Source organism: Geotrypetes seraphini, chromosome 14 (genome assembly GCF_902459505.1).
Source record: "Geotrypetes seraphini chromosome 14, aGeoSer1.1, whole genome shotgun sequence".
Taxonomy (NCBI): domain Eukaryota; kingdom Metazoa; phylum Chordata; class Amphibia; order Gymnophiona; family Dermophiidae; genus Geotrypetes; species Geotrypetes seraphini.
This window is the reverse complement of record NC_047097.1, coordinates 74,407,916-74,428,591: the sequence shown is the minus strand read 5'-3', so window position 1 is coordinate 74,428,591 and position 20,676 is coordinate 74,407,916. Positions and strand designations below refer to the sequence as shown.

The window sequence follows — 20,676 nt, the reverse complement described above, 5'->3', positions numbered from 1 at the left end:
TATCTTGTTGTAAACATATGTTTCTTGTTGTAATCATCACATACTCTCATTGCGTGAATCTTGTTGTAAACCGCTTTGAACTTATGGTATAGCGGTATATAAGAAATAAAATTATTATTATTATTATCATTATCATGGTTTAAAGGCTTCCTACAATCCAGAACTTACAGGGTTAAAACAAACTAAGAAAAATCCCTGCGGAGTACCCCAAGGATCACCTCTGTCTCCCATACTCTTCAACCTATACAAAGCCTCCCTCAGCAACTGCCTAGACAAACATGGCCTAACCTCTTACAGCTATGCAGATGACATCACCATTCTCCTCCCTTTCGACCATCCAGCGTCTACCATGATAGGCACAATACATAGTACACTCGAAACAGTAGCAACATGGATGACAGAACACAAACTAAAACTTAACTCTGACAAAACAAACTTCATCCTCCTAGAAAACAGCAAAACCCCAACCTTAACAAACCTAGTAATAAATTCGACCTCATACCCCATTCAACCCATGCTAAAACTTCTTTGAGTACTGATTGACAGAGGCTGTACCATTCAACCACAAATCAACAAAATAATAAAAACATCATTCGTAACCATGAGAAACCTAAGACAAATTCGAAAATTCTTCGACAGGAAACAATTCCAACTTTTGATACAATCTCTAATCCTTGGACTAATAGACTACTGCAACATACTATACCTCCCCTGCCCAGTGACCATGATAAAACAACTACAAACAATACAAAATACAGCCCTAAGACTCATCTATTCGCTGAAAAAATACAACCACATCAGAGGCATACCATGACTCACACTGGCTCCCAATACAAGCAAAAGTATATTTCAAATTAGAGAATGACACAGTGACAAAATTCATCACCGTTTCCATCCCCGCGGGAAATAATCCCATGTCATTTTCTAGTGTCTATTTCAACCTCAGTCCTTCTACACCAGCATCCTTCAAAGCAAAGCCCAATTATACTCTGATTCTTTCCTCTCTCCTTAAAGAATGACATGAAGATGGTTTCCTGTGGTTATCTGCGGGGACGGGAACAGAGATGAATTTTGTCACCGTGTCATTCTCTACTTCAAATTCTACTGCCTACTATTTAAAGCTATGAACGGAGACAGCCCAACATACTGGAACAACCGACTAACTCAATCCACCTCAACCAGACACAGGAGAACCCATTCACTATTCACACACCCGCCAACCAAAAATGTCAAACAAAGAAAACTATATGACAACCTAATGGCCACCAGAGCAGCAAAACTAGACAGACAACTCATCAATCTGCTGTCTTCGACCACAGACTACAAAACCTTCAAAAAAGAAACAAAAACCCTACTCTTCAAAAAAATACATAAAACTTTTTTAACATGACCAGATCCCAAACCTCACCTACTATACTATCTACTCCTTATCAAATCTAAAATGTTCAAACTACCCATTTACCTAATTTCATAACAATTCTTATGTAATCTGCCTATATATGTCATAACATCATGACAATTCTTATGTAATCCGCCTTGAACCGCAAGGTAATGGCGGAATAGAAATCACTAATGTAATGTAAATGATGCATGCCTTTGAGACCTTAATTCTGACCAAAGCAACGCCATGTCCAAGATGAAACAGGGTGGCTTTTGTAGCAAAAAAGATGCTTTTTTAAATGACAAAAAAAGTTTAAAAAACCAAACTAAAAAAAGCCTCCTAAACAGATATTTGCACCCAAAAATTATTTGCTTAACATCACATCTTTATGTCATGATATCTTTGCTGCAAAGCCTCCTAGTGCAAATTCTAGATGTATGTCATGCGCCATGACTACTGGTCCAATTATGGTCTGAATCAAAGTATAGGTCAGGTGAAATGAGGAGTCAAAGTAGGTCTTAAATTTCTAATTGTAACATTTTTCACATCGTTTGCTAGCCCATAAACAGGGAAGCAAGCACATTTTAGGCCTTGTCCCAGCAGTGAAGTATCTGCTGTGAGTTGCCTCCATGCCCTCCTCGGCGCAATCGCGCATCCAGCAGCAACCCCCCTCCCTCTGGTCCAACAGCCCCCCCCAATCCTTGCACCCTCCCTCCTAATGGCAGACAGTAAAAAAATAAAACCAACCTGCGAGTACAATTCTTGGAAAGGCCTTTTCACGCCTCCCAGGGCGGGCATAGCAGCCTGTTGGAACGGAAGCTTACTGCATATGTGACACAGGGCTGATCAGACCGGAACCTTCTTGCCACAGAGTCCCTCCTTCAAATGTAATTTCTGGCTCGAAGTTACGTTGGAAGGAGCATCTCAGCGGCAAGAAGGTTCCAGTCCAAGCAGCCCTGCAATCAGGAAGCTTCCTTTCCAACAGGCTAGTATGCCCGCTCCGGGAGATGCGAAGGGTTTGGGGTTTCTCTTGCCATCTGCCATCGGGAGGGAGAGGGGGCTGCTGGAATCTCAAGGAGGGGAAGGAGTTGTTTGGGCTGCTGGTGGTGGACCGGCAGCAGCTGAAGGGAAAGGAGACAGTTTCTTGATCTAGTCTGAGGACTGTGGGGAGAAGGGAAACAGGTGCTGGGCCCATGTGGTATGTGGAGTGGAACTGGAGGGAAGGGAGAGATGCCAGATTCACATCTGGGCACTGAAGGGAGGGGATAGAGATGGATCCATGGGAAGGGGGGCAAGGTGCAGGACCTGCAGGGAGGAAGAGAGAGAAGGGAAAGAGAAAAGCTGAACCAAGGGGATGAAGGAAGAGTGAGTGAAATATTGAACATAGTAGAGGGAGGGATGAAAGAGAGTGTGAGAGACACATTGGTGTAAGAAAGTAAGAGAGGAAAGAAGCTGGACACAGAGATATACAAAAAGAGGGAAGATCAAAAAGGGGAATGCTGCATCTGCATGGGGGTTTATATGGACACAGAGGGGTAATGCTAGACATGGGAGGGTATATAGACAGAAAGAAGATGGGTAGACATGGGGGAGAATAAGAACGCAGAAGGAAAATGCTGGACAGGAGGGCATAGGGATATAGAGTGATATTGTACATAGGAAGGGATCATAGAATGGTGATATGATGAAGGCAGGGACATGAGCACAGGGGAAATACTAGAAAGAGAAGTATAGGAGATAGAAGGGAGATGCTTGCTGAACATGGGAGGAGAAACCTACACAGAGATGAATAGTGAGCATGGAGAAAGAAGACAGCATTCTGTAATAATTTGGCTTATACAGTTTTCTCGATAGTGGAGGGGATATTTGTGAAGGGGAAGAGACAGGTGTTTTGTTAATCCTTGCTCTGTATTATTTATGTTTATAAAATGACAATTGTACAAAATATTGTTTCTTTTTATACTTTAATAAAATAAGTTCAATATAAAATCATAACTATTTGAGGCTTGTGAGGATGGGATCAGACAGTTTGTGGGGACAGGGCCTGAGCTTGAGGAGATGGGGCCCGAGCTCACGGGGATGGAACGGAGACGGGGTCTGAGCTCGTGGAGACAAATTTTATCTCCGTGCCATTCTTTACTTAGTACCAAGGATTGTACAAATTCCAAAAAATTTCAGTCCCCCAACAGGTTTTGTTGGGCTGTAGCACCTGCACAAAGTGGCTGTTTTGTTGTGCTAAGCAGAGCATTGCACTCGGAAGGTGACCGCCATTCAGCTTCAGTTGCACGTAAGCCTCAAACCAATAGATAGATGTCAAGCTGAAAACTTTTGCATGATTTAGTTTGAGACCTTAGTGAATGTCCACACAAAATTTTATTCAATTCAGAGGAAGTCAACCGTGAATGAGTTTCAAAATTAGTCCACTTAATATGGAAATAACCCAATACATTTACTATGCAGTAAGATACATCTAAACAAGAGCCACAAATTTACAAATTATCCATTTCCTAACAGAAATTTCCAAAAGAGAAAAGTTTTTAGCTGTCTACAGAAAATCAAATAGTTAACTCTTAATACCAGACGTAAGAATTTCACATTTAGTTCCCAAATAAGCAAAACTTGCAGAGTGGAATGATTTGTAAACTATCTTACACATTTAGGATAGTGGAGAATTAAATATTCTCTGTTGTCCTTTCTAGCATTTTGAGAAGGCAAATCTACCAAATTCTGCATATATCTTGGAGCAATTCTATGTAAACTCCGATATACAAAAGATTAGGTTTTATTGGTAGCCAATGACATGCCATCAGTAATTTGTGCCAATGGCAATTTTTTGTTTGTTTGTTTAGCATCAGTTCTTTACAACCTGCATAGATGGCATTACAATAATCTGTCAGCGCCAACACTAACCATTATCATTTACCAAAATGTCTCAGTGGTAAAATAGGTCCCAATTCTCTTTAATTTCCATAGTAGCCTGAATATTTTAGTTGTTAGAACAAGTACTTGCTGTTCAAATGTCAGATGTTGATAAAAAAAAAAAAAAAAAAAGACTCAAATTCTCAGGTCTGTTTTTAATGGATAATTATTGTGACCTGTGGTAAAGCTGCTTCAGAAGCTGAATTGAAAGGGCTTGATAGTAAAAAAAAAAAACAAAAAAAAACACAACCTCCCCAAACACCCCAAAACAAGAAAAACAGGTTTTTGATTCTATTTTTAAGATCATAGCTCCATAATATCCATGCCTTAATGTCACAGAAATCAATCCCAAAAGATATATAAATTGTCACATCATCAGCATAGATAAATGATTTCTACCCAGAGGGGCCATGTTAAATAGAACTGGAGATAATGGTGAACCTTGTGGGACTCCTCATGCTGTGGTCCAAGGAGAAGTAATGGAGCCTACCATCTTAATCTAGTAGGATCTGCTCTTCAAAAAAAATCCTCTAAACTTAGTCTGTTTTACCTTTGTTGCATTATATATAATGATCTACAATATCAAAAGCAAATTGAAACATGACTTCTTCCTATGCTGATCTCATCTCTTAGTTCTGCTACAAGTCTGGTCAGCACCATCTCTGTGCTAAAATGTGGTTGAGAGTCATATAACCCAGAAAAGGTCAATCGATAATCCACAAGCTGTCATGCAACAATGCCCTCAACCTTGACCAGAAGAGGGATAGAAGCAGCCAGTCTATAGCTTCTGATATCAGCCCCTGTTTCAAGCTCAACCTAAATCCAGGTGCCTTTCATTTCATCAGCAGAAAAATTCACTTCTCTCTCACTTTTCTAGCCAATGAAGATGCCTGCGGATCTCTCATATACATATTCACTGCACATATGCTGAAAATCGACCTGCTAGGGAAAGGCTGGAGAAGCACAACCATACAAATCGTTTTGGCTTTTGGAGCTCACAAGCTCCTCTTCTTTCAATGGCCCTCCCTGTGAAGTATCATTCTTGCTGCAAAATGAATCCCTAAGCCATACGTTTCTGCAGCACTTTGAACACAGTACTTCCTGCTGTCCTGCATGCTAACTAAGACTTCTTTCAGCCTTTGGCCTTCTTGAATAAGATATGAACAAACATTCAGAAGTTCCATCACTGCAAGGTTTTCTGGGAAAAGGCACCCAAAAATTTCTCTTAATATTATGGAAAAGGTGGGAGTTGAGGGCATCGTGCTACATCTGAGAAGCAAGGACACTTACATGGAGCTGCTAATCTGCTGCACTTGTTGTGGCGTCAAAGCAAATGCAAAACATGTTTCTTGAAAGCGTTGACTGTTGTCAGCTGCTAAAAGGAAACAAAATGAAGAGTTATGCAAGATTCAATGTTACTTTCACACACAGGTTTTCATGGTCACTTGCAGACAGCAGAGGCAACTGCAGCTCAGGATAACACACAAATCAAAGAGAATACAGAGAAAAAGAGAGAGTGTGATAACACATCATGGAGAATGTTATAACTCAGGTCACTGGTTCGCAAATGTTCTCATCCAAAGTTGCACCTACATTCAAGTACATGTGGACCTTGTAACTCCCCCTCATGCATCAGGAGACACTGTGCTCCCTGTACACTTAAAGCCCAGATCCTCTGAAGAAGGCTGGGATAATCCCTGTTGCACTGGACGTGAAAGTAGATATACCAGTTATTCCGTTTCAGAATGACACAATTATATAAAGCAACTAGGGTGTATTTTATTCTTTTCCTTTCCTGCTAAGGATGTGACAAATATTTATAACAATGTAGAAAAACAGCCTCAAAGATTCAACTAGTTTAGAGAGCAGGACAACTGCCCAAATGAACTATGCTTTTCTGGAGCACAGAAAACTATCATTGCTTGCACATTCTTACTGTTATGACAGAGTTCAATTATGACAAAATAACGTGTTTGTCCACAGTAAATGTACTTCAAGGGAAAGATACCTTAACTCATGCTTAGAACTTCGTAGAACTTGTAGTTTCAAAGCCATTAAGAGTTCCATTCTCACTCATCGGTCTCAAGAAAACCCTTGATTATTATTTTTGTTATACTTATGCTGATATTTACATGCAAAAAATGTGCAATATAGATATACAGCACTTATCTCAACAATTGACAACCAATGCTCGAATGTAAAAAGTCAGGAGTGGTGTTAGACGAGAGAGACACGCAATGTGGGACACACATGCACAATAGCTGCATGTGTGATCGCCATGAAACTCCATTAGACTGCTAAACTTGTGCCATAGCAAAGAAGCTTTGGCTGTAACTGGAAGCTGGGTCCCCACCCTCCTCCCCTGGCTGCTGCCTGCTTGAAGCTCCAGTGATCTACAACAGTGTTTTTCCAACTCCCTTCCTGGCCAGGTTTTCAAGATATCCACAATGAATATGCAAAAACTTGATTTGCATACAATGCCTTCATTATATGCGCATGTCGTTCATGCATATTCATTGTGGATATCCTGAAAACCTGACTGGCAAGGGGGGACTCCAGGACCGAGTTGAGAAACACTGCTCCACTGGGCCTGCAAACAACAGCTGCGCCTACTGCTCAGGTCTTGCACGACTGCTCAGCTCTTGCATGCAGGCACAGTCCTTCCCCTTTTATCTCTGATGCTCAACACAAACAGCAACCTGAAATTGCTCTGTCACCCATTGTTCTCTAGGCAGTGAAAGGACTTCTGTGCATTTGCCCCCAAGTTTGGCACAAAGGTAGATGACCTTACTGGTCAGACCTATGGTCCATCAAGCCCAGCAGCCTGTTCGCACGGTGGCCAATCCAGGTCCCTAGAACCTAAATTAAACAAATCGAAAAAAGAATATTGTTAAAGAAAGCGCCTGTAGCAGGGCTGCATCCTCTTTTTCTGAACAAAAGAACATAAGAATAGCCTTACTGGGTCAGACCAATGGTCCATCAAGCCCAATAGCCCGTTCTCACAGTGGCCAATCCAAGTCACTAGTAACTGGCCAAAACCCAAGGTGTAGCAATATTCCACGCTACCAATACAGGGCAAGTAGTGGCTTCCTCATGTCTTTCTTAATAACAGACTATGGACTTTTCCTCCATGAACTTGTCCAAACCTTTCTTAAAACCAGCTATGCTCTTACCACCTCTGGCAATGCGTTCCAGAGCTTAACTATTCTCTGAGTGAAAAAAAATTTCCTCCTATTGGTTTTAAAAGTATTTCCTTGTAACTTCATCGAGTGTCCCCTAGTCTTTGTAATTTTTGATGGAGCGAAAAACTGATCCACTTGAACCTGTTCTACTCCACTCAGGATTTTGTAGACTTCAATCATATCTCCCTGCAGCCGTCTCTTTTCCAAGCTGAAGAGCCCTAACCGTTTCAGTCTTTCCTCATACGAAAGGAGTTCCTATCCCCTTTACCATCTTGGTTGCTCTTCTTTGAACCTTTTCTAGCGCCACTATATCAAAGCACAGATATCAAAGTGCTAGCCGTACAGGCAGACCTCTAGAACCTGCCTCCTAACTGCACCTGTAAATGGCTCCAATGCTGATCTTCCTCTTACTCCATCTGTTCAGAGAAGCCAGCTGCTGCACACCAGTGATCACAAAAAGGCTGACAAAGCACAAAAATCAGTGTACAGTGAATCATGGATGTTGTCTATGCTCTGTTATTAATGCACAGACATTTCCTATGCAACATTGACTATTCAGTCTCCAAATAGCATCCCCCTCTGGTCTCTGTTACAGCAGATAATGAGTCTTCCTTCATCTATCTCAAGGCCTCCAATACAACATCAATCTTAGTCCACAAGCATTACTGTTACACAGAGATACCTCGTTCATCTCAAGATCTCTCAGTTCTTCTGTTGTCTACTATGAACTCCAAATCACAAAGAACTATTCCCTATCACACTCTTTACCATGGTCAGAGCTTTCCCCAAAGTAACCTCAATTATCCAAAGACAAGTAGGCAATATATTCTCACTTGGGTCACGTCTTCCATGGTACCCGGGCACAGACAGTCAAAAGGTGTACTTGTCTGTTTTCTGCGGAGCTGTTCTTAAACAGCAACCACCAGCTCATCCTGATCCATGTTTATTAACCCCTTCAAAAAAAATTCCAACAGCTTGGTAAAATCAAGACTTCTCTTTCTAAATTCAAGTTGGCTTTCTCCCATTAAGCCATATGGCTTGCATTTTTTTTTTTTGTAAGAGCTTTTATCATTTTTCTCAGCATAGATCAGGCTGGTGTTTCTCTAGAGATACTCTTATATCCTCAAGTATCATAGTTGATTTTAATGATAGTTATAACTAGAAAACAAATTTCATGAAAATGTGTTTCTTCAACAAATTTGGATTAAAGAAAGATTAGATTCTTACCTTTGCTAATCTTCTTTCTTGTAAATCCTCACTTTATTCCGGGACCAGTGGGTTATTTCCCTCCTCCCACCAGGGATCTGTAGGAAGCCTCACAACCTTTGAAGCTTTTACCCCCTCCCCCCTTACCACTGAGCACGTTCCTGTGTACTCCAGTCAGTCTTAAAGCAGCCAGGAACATCTGTAGAGGATAAGAATAAGAAAGAGAGAACAGGGAACTCCGACAAGCAAATCAATTCTGCTCATATAAACAAATGCAACAATAATGCAAACGAATAAAAGGTTATGAAGCATTGAAAGCCTGAATGACAAAATAGTGATAAAGGGAGACACAGCCAGCACTGACAAGAGGGGGCACCTGAACTAGAGAACCCCCCCACCCAACACACACACACACACACATGAAGAGCTAAACCCAGTTTGATGGCCCTCTTATAAAGGCTGGTCAAAACCCAACTTACCTGTACCAGCGAGTATAGGGTTCCCGGGATAAAGTGAGGATTTACAAGAAAGAAGATTAGCAAAGGTAAGAACCTAATCTTTAGTTCTTGTACAATCCCATTTTATTCCAGGACCAATGGGACATAACAGAGAAGTCCCAAAAAGTCAGGGTGGGGCTGATGAACCTGCTGCAACCCAGAGGAACCAACAGCAGAATCCTGCAAAACTTGTTGAAAGTATGCAAATCTCATCCAGAGACACAGTCAATGACTCTGCCCAAGAGGGGAAACTCCTCTGGTCAAATGAGCCCACACACCTGGGGGAGGGGGCTTCTTCCCGGCCGCTATGTAAGTCACGGAAATGGGCATGCAAAGCCTTAGAAGCTGGCCTACCTTTGCGGGCAGAACCCACCAGACCAAACAGATGATCAGAGAGGCCAAACTCGTTGGTAGCCTCCAGATACCGAAACAGAAGCCTGCGCACGGCTAAGGACCACAACACCCAGTCCTGCTCCCTCGAACCAGAGGAAGCCAAAAGCAGGAAGCCGGACTTCTTGATTCACATGGAAATCGGAAACCACTTTTGGAAGAAAAGAAGGGACAGTACACAGCATCACTGCAGAATTCATGAAACACAGAAAGGGATCACTGCAGGAAAGAGCCTGAAGCCCCAAAACTCTCCAAGTTGAAGTATTAGCCACAAGGAAGACCTGTCTTGATCAAGAAATCCATCAGAGACATCTGCTCTAGATGCTCATATGGTAGACGAGCCAGAGAGCAAAGAACCACATTAAGGTACCAGGTCGAACAGGGAAGGCGCAAGGGAGGTCTCCGATGGAACGCACCCCACATCCGGATGAACTGCTAAGAAGACCCTCAGGGAAGGTGGGCCCATACACGAAAGACCAGCAAACTGAATCTGGAGTGAAGCTACTGCTAAACCCTTCTGCAGGCCATCCTGCAGAAACTCCAGGACCTGATGAATCGCTGAAAAAGAAGGGTCCACCCGTCTCAGGGTACACCAAGCCTGGGAACACATCCAAGTCTCCGCATAGTCCGCCACTGTGGACTTCTGTTTGCAGAAAAGCTGCCCAGCAAACACCGCCGCAGAATAGCCCCGATCAGTCAAGGCCGCATGCTCAAGAGCTATGCTTTAAGACTGAAGCGGTCTGGATTCTCCGTCACAATCAGACCCTGTGTGAGGAATCAAGAATGACAAGATAACCGGAACCCCCGATCCTACTTGAGCCGAACCAAGGCAGAATACCACAGCCACCTCTGCCAGTCAGGTGCCACCAGAATAACAGGACCTTTGTGGTCTGTTATCCACCTCAACAATCACTATACGGTCGAACGTGTGACCACTCTCCGGAATCCAGAGCCTGACAGAGAAAGTCTACTTGAACGCAGTCCACGCCTGCTACGTGTGCGGCAGACAGCACCACAAGATGCCTCTATGCCCAAACAGCAGCTGTGCCTCTCCACTCAGAGAGGGACTCTTCGAGCCCCCGACAATTGACATAAGCCACAGCCAGGGCATTGTCCAAGAATACATGGCTCGAAGGAGAAAACCCTTGAAGTGGAGAAGGGCAAGCCAAACTGCCCGCAGCTTCAGGCAATTGATCGACCACGTGCGCTCTGATGGTGCCCACCAGCCCTGAACCGGGACAGTCACACACACTGCTCCCCAGATTTTTAGACTCACATCTGATGACAGAAACACCCAATCCAAGATCTGGAGTGGAAGACCCCTAGACAGTGAGATAGGACGCAACTCCCACGCTAGACCGTTGCACCCCACCGCCAACCAGGGCAGGGGTGCCTGTAATGAGTCCCACTGTGGATTCCAGAACAAAAGTAGAGCCTCCTGCAGCAGACACAGACTGGCTCTGGCCCATGGGACCACATCGATCATTGTCATCATGGTCCCCAGAACCAGGAGATACTGCCATGCTGTCAAGAAAGGAGTGGCCAGAAGGCCTCCGACAACCCATTATAGCTTCTCCTGACAGGACACAGGTAGAAACACAGCGTTCTGACCCATGTGAAATTGAACTCCCAGGTACTCCCAAGTCCTGGGCAGGCTCAAGGTAACTGCCTAAACTGATCCCCCTGCCCAGACATTGCAGCAATTGCATAACCTGCCAGACAGCCAGATGACTCTCGAACAGCAAGGGAGCTCTGGTCAACCAATCATCTAGGATCAGGCAAACCAGGACACCCAGGACATGAGGATGGGCCACCACCACCATCATCCCTTTGATGAAGATTCAGGGTTCTGTCGCCAATCCAAACGGCAGGGCCGTAAACTGGAAATGTTGCCTCAGAACAGGGAACTGCAGATACGTCCCTGTATACTGCCTGTTGGTCCAGGAAAATGTGAACGAGAAGATATGCCTCCATCAGATCCAAGGAGGCTAGAAACTCCTGTGGCGCCACCAATGTGATCACTGCATGCATCGTCTCCATAAGGAATCGAGAAACCTTGAGGGCTGCATTGACTGCCTTGAGGTACAGAATTGAGCTCCAACTGCATTGACCGCCTTGAGGTATAGAACTGAGCTCCAATCGTCAGATCCAGTCTTTGGAACGATGAAGTATATCAAGTATCTCCCAGAGCCTAAGACTCACTCTGGCATAGGGCGACTGTTACAAGATCAAAAATCTGCAAGACTGTGGCCTGCACCTGAACCACCTTCTTTAGGCAGCCCACAGGGGAATCCAGAAAATACTCAAAGGACAGAGAAACTCCAATTTGCAGCCATCTTTGAGAACCTCTAGAACTCAGGGGTCGGAGATGGCTTCCCAGTCTGCCAGAAAGTCTGACAACCACCCCCCGATGCACGAAGGAGACATCAGCCTAGTGTCAGAACTGTGTTTGAGCAGAAGCCGCCAGCCTGCTGACGCCGAGGCCCGCTGAAGAGTGGTCTGGCAGATGAAGAGGACCGCTGACCTGTGGAAGGCCAGAGTATGGACGAAAATGCTGGAAGGGATGAAAATTAGAACTCCTAGCAGGGCAAGACCTGCTCCCAGGCAATGCCTTGGGTTTACGATCCTGAACACTGGCCACAGTGGCATCCAGCCCCTGGCAGAACAGGAGCTGACTCTCAAAGGGCATCTGGCTCAACTGACAGAAAATTGCAACATTTACACTCACTGTGATGAAAGAAACTGCAGGCAAAGCTGAACACAGCTTACAGGGAGATCCTGAAATCTGGATTTCAAGTATTCTGACTGCCCCACCGACCTGACCACCACAGCTGGAGATCTACACCATCTGTGGACACATCATGCAAATGCCTGTGGAGGAATGCAGTCCGGCTCCGATTCCGGTCATGCCTCCCACGGAACATAAGAATTGCTGCTGCTGGGTCAGACCTATGGTCCATTGTGCCCAGCAGTCCACTAACGTGTCGGTCCCCAGGTCAAAGACCTGTGTCCTAACCGAGACCAGCCCTACCTGCATTTGTTATGGTTCAGAAGGAACTTGTCCAACCTTGTCTTGAATCCCTGGAGGGAATTTTCCCTTATAACAGACTCCAGAAGAGCATTCCAGTTCTCTACTACTCTCTGGGTGAAGAAGAACTTCCTTACGTTTGTACGGAATCTATCCCCACTCAACCTGCACTACACCCAACTAGCGGACGAACCCGGGGTGAGCTAGCTCCTGAGGGAAAGGTCCTGGAGCCCTGATTTGATGGGCAGGCTGTCCAGGGGGCTTACTGCTGAGCAGGGAACCCCACAGAAGCAGACACTCTCCAAAAGTCTGCAATCTCACCGCAGTCAACCTCCACAGCACGAGGGCAAACACGACCAAAAATTACAGTAAAATCACGAAAAGAAACACGAGTAGAAAAGATAAGCTCCTACAGCCTAGCCTGAAGGAATTGAAATGGAAGTACACAGGAGCATGCTCAGTGGTAAGGTGTGAGGGGGAGGGGGAAAGTTTTGAAGCTTCCTACAGATCACTGGCAGGAGGGCAATAATCTACTGATCCAAGAATAAAGTGGGATTGTACAAGACTCTAAAATATTTACAGCCCTAAATCAGACTATAACCTCACAAAATTGATCACACAGGGTTTGGATATGACCTCACAAAACCGATCCCAGGGTTTGGCTGAAATTGTACTTCACCATTCATATAGAAGCAAAGCTGATGGCAGATTAGGACATGAAACTTGACTTTTTAGAAGAAAAGGTGAAAACATTTGTCAACCAGAAATAAACGTAACATGATCTTTCTGCTCTCTCTATATTACAGCATGGTTAGCCATAAACCTCTGAACTAAGCTCTCACTCGACATTTTTGTTTTCATGAGATTGTGTGTTTAATGGATTTTTTTTAAGCTGATCACAGAAATGACAACACTTAATTCTATAATGTATGGTTTCCCATAAATTTACAGAAACATGTTATGACATGGGTGTCAACACATCATTAGTAAATGACCACCATTCAGTTTAAATATATTACGACATTACTTAACTCTATTTTTATGTATAGCTTCTAGGAGAAATTAAAGTTATCACATGAACTGATAATTAAACTGAAAATATAGAATGCATTAAATGTTGACACTTTCTGCTACTTTTATGGCAAGTTCTGTCCGAAAATGAAAGAGCCGTAACATCCTCATTCAGCCAATATTCTTCTCTTGGAGAGTCTTGGCTGGGTAGTGAACTTCTCCAAGAGGGCAATTACCTTGCACATTGACTGCTTGGAGTCTGTTATCAAGTCCACTCATATCATCCAATCATCTAGACCAGGGGTCTCCAAACTTTCACCACGAGGGAAACATTGGGTACTTCAGCACTTTTCAGCGGGCCGTAGTAAAAAAAAAAAAAAAAAAGATAAATAACTCTAGATATGAGTTTTATTGAAAGCAGAAAATTTTAGAAACTAATTACAAAGAATGTGAGATTAAATTATATATTAATGACGACGACCACGACCACCAAATTCTCATATTTTCATCACAAATTATAATAAAACCATTAATGTGAATGATGGAACTGTTTTTGTGGTTTTAAAATCTTATTAAACTGAGGTTCAAATTTCGAAATGCTAATTACAAATAGTGACTTCAAATGTTCATCAGATAAATTTGCCCTGTATTTTGACTTGATATATTTCATTCGGGAAAAAGTCTGTTTGCAAATTGAGTATTAATCACTGCACCACTGCAAGTATTCTGAAGGACAATTAACCATAACGACTAGTAATGAACTTCCAGATTCAATTTAAAGATTAGTCACAGTGCCGCGAATTGACACTGTCGATTGAGGCTGAACAAGTACGATTCAGTATTAAATAAAGTTGTGAATCTTAATATTAACATAATGTGGAATATCAATATATTTTGAACACAATTTTAATTAATGCATTTTCCGTCACAACACCTCAACATTGGAATGCCCTGCCAGCACATCTTAGAGGAAAAGTATAGACAGGTTTAAAGGTATGCGGAAAAGTTTCCTCTCAATTCTTATGAAGAGCTTCCAATTTTTTCCTAATATTCTACTATCCTCTCATAATTGTAGTTCACCACAATTTTGTTTCAATTTGTCACTTTGGTTTGTCTTTTGTAAGTAAAGTTATAAAGGTAATATGTTTTATATCAAAGCGATTTTAACTGTTTGTACATTGCCTAGGAATCTAATAGGTGATCATCAAATTTTAATAAAACTTGATTTGACATCTAACAGCATGCGTGTTATTTTGGGGGGATTCTCATTGGAAAATTAGTTTAATTGGTGCACTTCCGCACAATTCTTCAGCGGGCCGGATGTGGCCCAGGGCCATGCTTTGGAGACCCCTGATCTAGACAATACTCCAATACCCTGTTTGCAGAGAAAGGCTGCTGTCACCATCATAACCTTGGAGAACATCTAGGATGCTGAACTGCAAAGCCAAAGGGCAAGGCTCTGAATTGGAAATGGTGCCTTAATTCCCTGATTCAAATCGATTCACCAATTCAATGAGTCTTGACATACCTCCAGGTTGCCTAAAGCAGCAGCAGCAACAGGCCAGCAGAGGAAGCACTCTGAACAGGCTGCTCCAGGCCTGCCCCGCTAGGGCCTTCTCTCTATCAAATCACTGATGACGTGGCATAGGGAAGCCCTGGTGGGGCAGGCCGTGAGCACTTTGTTGATCACGCTGCTTCTGCCAGCTGGCCACCGCCATGGATTAATGAGACAAAGTAACATGGATTAGTCAAGGGAAATCCTGCCTCACCAAATCTACTACATTTCTTCGAAGAGATGAATAAACATGTAGATAAAGGTCAGCCAGTCAATTTAGTGTATCTGGATTTTCAAAAGGCATTTGGTAAAAGTAATTCATGAAAGGCTCTTGGGGAAAGGACATTTTGTCCTACTGTGGATTAAGAACAGAATTAAATGGCTAGTATTCTCAGTACAGTAGGGTTGATGGGGTTCTCCAATGATCTGTTCTGGGACTACTGCTTTTCAAGATACAGTATTGATAAATAGTCTACAGATGGTAATAACTAGTGAAATAATTAAATTGCTGATAAGTTCTTAAAACACAAGAGGATTGAGAAAAATTGCAAGACGATATTGCGAAACTGGGATCAAAATAGCAGGCAGTATTTAATGTGGGAAAGAGGGATAATAACTATAGTTACATGTTTCACACCGCCCAGGAAAACGATCTAGGTGTCATCATTGATATGTTGAAATCCTCTGCTCAGAAAGCAAATAGAATGTTGTGAATGATAAAGAGGTCTATAAAATACTGACTGGAATGGAAAGGGTAGATGTGAATCGCTTGTTCACTCTTTCCAAAAATGCTGGCACTAGGGAGCATGCAACAAAGCTACTAAGTAGCAACCACTGCAGCTTCTTGCGACTCGGGAGAAGTCACTTAAACCCTCCATTGTCCCAGGTATAAAATAAGCACTTATGAGTAATATATAAACCGCTTTCGTAACCACAGAAAGGCAGTATATAGTCTCATTCCCTTTCCTTTTAAATTTAAAACTGGAGAAAATATTTTTTCACCCGCCATGTAAACAAGTTCTAGAATTCATTGCTAGAGAATGTGGTGAAAGCAGTTAACTTACCATGGTTTGGCTAATTTCCTAAAAGAAAAGTCTACAAGCCATTATTAAGACACACTTGGAAAATCTAGTTTATTTCTAAAGATAAGCAGCATAAATTCCGTACCGGTACTTGTGACCTGGGTTGGCCACTGTTGGAAAACAGGATACAGGGCTTGATGGACTTTTAGTCTTTCGCAGTATAGCAAATTCTTATGTTATGTTCATATAGTGGGAGAGTTGTGATAAAACTGCCTCCAAACCCCAGTGCTTGTACTCCCACTGAAGTGGAGGCATACGCCTGCTTCAGGAGTTGTTCCACTTGTCATGTAACCCCATCAAAGCCAAGCCCCCCCTTTGACTGAATACTGGTCATGGTCATGAATAAAGTGTCAACCTTAGGGAGGTGCAAAATTACTAGGACTAGGGGATATGTGATGAAGCTACTAAGTAGTAGATATAAAACAAACTGGAGAAAATATTTCTTCACACAGCATGTAATTAAACACTGGAATTCGTTGCCGGAGAATGTGGTGAAAACAGTTAGCTTAACATAGGGATCTCAAAGTCCCTCCTTGAGGGCCGCAATCCAGTCGGGTTTTCAGGATTTCCCCAATGAATATGCATTGAAAGCAGTGCATGCACATAGGTCTCATGGGGAAATCCTGAAAACCCGACTGGATTGCGGCCCTCAAGGAGGGACTTTGAGACCCCTGGCTTAACAGGATTTTAAAAAGGGTTTGATAATTTCCTAAAAGAGAAGTCCATAGGCCATTACTGAGATGGCTTGGGGAAATCTACTGCTTATTCTTAGGATAAGTAGCATAAAATCTGTTTGACTACTTGGGACCTGGGTTGGCCACTGCTGGAAACAGTATACTGGGCTTGATGGACCTTTGGTTTGTCCCAGTATGACAATTCCTATGTTCTCTAATTCTTCATATAGTAGCATGTCTTGGTCTCCCTCTGGTGCCTCCCGTTTTGCAAGCATCATCCAAGCTAGAGCTCTAAGGAGCACAATCATCTTAGCTGATTTCTCCGCCTTTCCAAAAATCAGATTACCATCTGCTGCCTCTGGCTAACCCAAAGATGAGATTCTAAGACTGAGGTCACAGTATTAATTGACTGACCTCCTCCTTCCTGAATAACGTGACTATGAGGGACTCTTCTTCCTCTAGATAAGGGTCCTTCTGCTTCTTCTGGCTCTTCTCCTGGAGTGGCTGACTTCCCGAGTCCCAGTCAGCATGCGAGGAACAAGATAGGCATACAGCCCTGCCCACAGAACTCTCATTTGCCTTTCTGATCTACTTGGAAGCATATCCAAGGGGTCAATTGGGACTCCTGCAGCCCTGATATTCAAGTCCCCACTTCCAAGAGGGCAAATCTTTCTTTGTACTAGTCAAGGTCCCTGGCAGCAGGTTGCCCATGAAATTCAATTCCCCCCCAAAAAAAATCTTGGCATGAGGGTCCATTGGGGAGCCTCTCTGTGGAAGTTCTGCCAGGAGGGTGACTGCCACATGATGAAGCCTCCCTGGACCCCCTCGCCTGACTCCAATTTACCAGCAGCAGAGGCTCCCAATATGGCTTAAGATGGCAGCAGTTCCTTTGGAAGTCAAGATAGGCAAAGCTACCATATCAACTTCTGAATCCTTTCCCCTGGCAGTTTCCTGTTGCCATTGCCACAAGAGGAAGAAATGTTGCCAGAGAATGGGTGCAAGAGGAGCTGGCAGTACTGCTAAGTTGTTGGGTCCAGTAGGATCCGCATTTCTACAGGCCTTACAGCCCACTCAACCCCACCACCCCTGATGCCTAGCCCAATTCACTGCCACAAAGGAAGAGGCACCTAGTCCCTGGAGCTCAGTACTGGGATCAGCCTCGAAGGTCCTAGCCTCCCATATCCTTTAATGTTCCAAACAAGTGTGAACCAAATGAGCCCACAAAACAGCCGCACTTGGTTTTCAAAGGGGTAGGAAACCTGCTAATCTCCCACTCCCCCAGCAAGCAGGGACACCATGGCAGTCGATGCCAGCTGGGCCTGGTAAGAAGTCCATGGGCTAGCGCTTGGAGGTTCCAAAAAACAAAAAAAATCCTCCTAGTTCTACTGGGCTAGGGGCCACAGTCCAGTTCCAAAGATTCTACTACCGTAGGTAGGCCATGAACTGTCAGGCCTAACCAGCTCCTTCAGCCCAACCTCACCATCTACTGGAGGTAGAGAATGTACCAGCCTTATGTTGGTAAATTCATTGGAACACTTTAGTTTTAACTATGACCATCTAAGGGCTGGGAAGATACACAACGCTCAGGTCTAGCAGAGAAAGGGGAAAAGGGATTAGGACATGTATATCGCCTTTTTGTAGTTTTACAATTACACTCAAAACAGTTTACATACAAGTACTGCCAGCTCTCTATTTCCGATATGCTCACAATCACTACCCAATCAGGCTACAAAAAGATTGCAAGAAGCAGTGAAAGCACAATGGGTCCAATCTGTCCTCCCATCTTAGTTAAAATGTTTGGCAAGGGCTGGTTGGATTGGTCAAAGGCAACGCAGAGTTCATTTCTGAGTCCATTTTCTGCTCTTCAAGATGCCTGGGGTTGCTGTGGAGGCAATATTTGTCCCTAAAGTATTTTAGGGGCAAGAGTCAATGGCACTGCGAAGGGACACCTTATTGTAAGAACACATGTAATAGAACGCATAGAGGCTGGACAAGTTTCCAAAGATGGCGTGGAGGGGAGAGCAGAAATCCTCAGGAAATTGTATTCATGATACTTTAACCCCAGTAGTGGCTAGAAATTCAGACCAGAAGAAAAAAAATTTGAAAAATTTTACATGGATTGTATATTTAAATTAAATCCGATTTCTACCACCCACATTTAGCGCCTGCACCGATAGCAAGTTTTCAAATTACAGTTCAGCTCAGCGTCTAAACACAAATGCCAGCTACTCATTCACTTTCATAGAAATCAAAAGCACTGAATCAAGTCAGTCTAAGACAGTCTTAATATGAGCTTGAATTGTGAGATGTTCACAGTGCTATCCTGTAACTTAGCTCACATCTCTTCTGAATGCACAACTTGAAAGGCCGAGTTGTGAATGAACTTCCTTTTTGAAGTTCTTGGCTCTAGATATCTACTTTATAGTGATGCAGAGAATGACTGAATTACTCCCACCTCTAGATACCTCCCAAGTGTAGATCTGTTACTTGTCCCCCAAAAGAGTAAATTTCTGATCCACAGTGTATGTCTCAAAAATGAAAACAGATCAGGATCAAGTCTGCATATTTTATACCACACATTGTTGGTTTAATCATGAACGGATGAGTGTGAGTGTTGGACAGACTAGATGGGCCATTCAGATCTTTATCTGAAATTATCTATTGTGTTACTATTTACCTTAGAAAGACAATCTTTATATTATGATCCCATTACTATACTGTCCTGTGTGTGGATTGTCTGGCTCAAGCAACATTAACACTGAAACTGGAGCAAAAAGAGAAAAATTGTATATCAATTCCTGTTCCCTAAACTCCTACAGCAGTTAAGGCCTTACAGTTGCTGTGGTCTTTTCCATCCCCAAACCAGCTACCATGCAAGTTGTAAAATGTAAATCCCACATCATTTAGGCTGCATCATCACCCCTTTCTTGTAACTGAATGCGGAATTAACTACTGAAGCAGCAATCCCACTGTGGGAACCCTACCATTACTTAACATACAAAACAGCATCGAAACACAAGGGGAACAAATCTCTCTGGCTTTCCCCATTTTAAACTACTGAATGTTCACAAATTTGCACCAATACGCTTTTGTTATTTACATATATTCAATTTCTTGTTAGAATTTGGAGATTTGTACTTTTTTCTCCAAGAAAATAAGTTGAAGATGTCTTCTTTACAAAGCAAACTTACCCCAATGGCTTCCACCTCAAAAAGAAAACCAATCTTACCCACAAATTAACTTGCAGAATGTGTACCTCACCTAAACTGGTGGGTTTAATGAGCTCATCCAGCAAATCATAAAAAGGCAATTTTTGCAACTTAATATCCGGATGGACAGGGTGCAGGGCGGATGTGAGGTGGGGAAGATCCAGTTCATGTTTAGGTCCCAGAAGCGAAACAGGAAGCAATGGTGAGGAGGCAGGGTGGCCATCGTATGTGAGCTGTGGAATGGCTGAAGGAGACAAAGTGCTTGACATGGAACTTGAGTGTACACTGGGGAGAGACAAATCCACTTGTGTCATGATTTTCTGTGGGAACCTTCGCCTGTAGAGTTCTTTGATTTTCATTTGAACAGCAGGGCTACAGCCAGCCTTTAACAGATGCAGCGCCTTTGTCAGCAATTCATGCTTGCGTCCATGCTTATTCCTTCCAGCGTAGCCCAGCAGTACTTGTAGTTCAGACACTCTAAGGCTCATAACCATTTGCTGGAAGAGAAAGAAAACCAAAGTTGGTACGTCACATAACAAGGG

General features: G+C 43.2%; 1 protein-coding gene across 6 annotated transcripts in view; it reads right to left on the bottom strand.

The window, feature by feature from the left end:
• Positions 1-20,676, bottom strand: part of PIAS1 (protein inhibitor of activated STAT 1) — an 80,865-nt gene that overhangs the window by 48,470 nt on the left and 11,719 nt on the right. For 5 of the 6 annotated variants that reach the window (XM_033919537.1, XM_033919539.1, XM_033919540.1 and 2 more), the window contains 2 exons: positions 20,187-20,631; positions 5,591-5,675 (listed from right to left, as the gene is read on the bottom strand). In XM_033919537.1, the coding sequence (XP_033775428.1) occupies positions 5,591-5,675; positions 20,187-20,631 (530 nt within the window). The remainder of the gene's footprint in view (positions 1-5,590; positions 5,676-20,186; positions 20,632-20,676) is intronic. The other variant, XM_033919536.1, reaches the window with a different exon arrangement.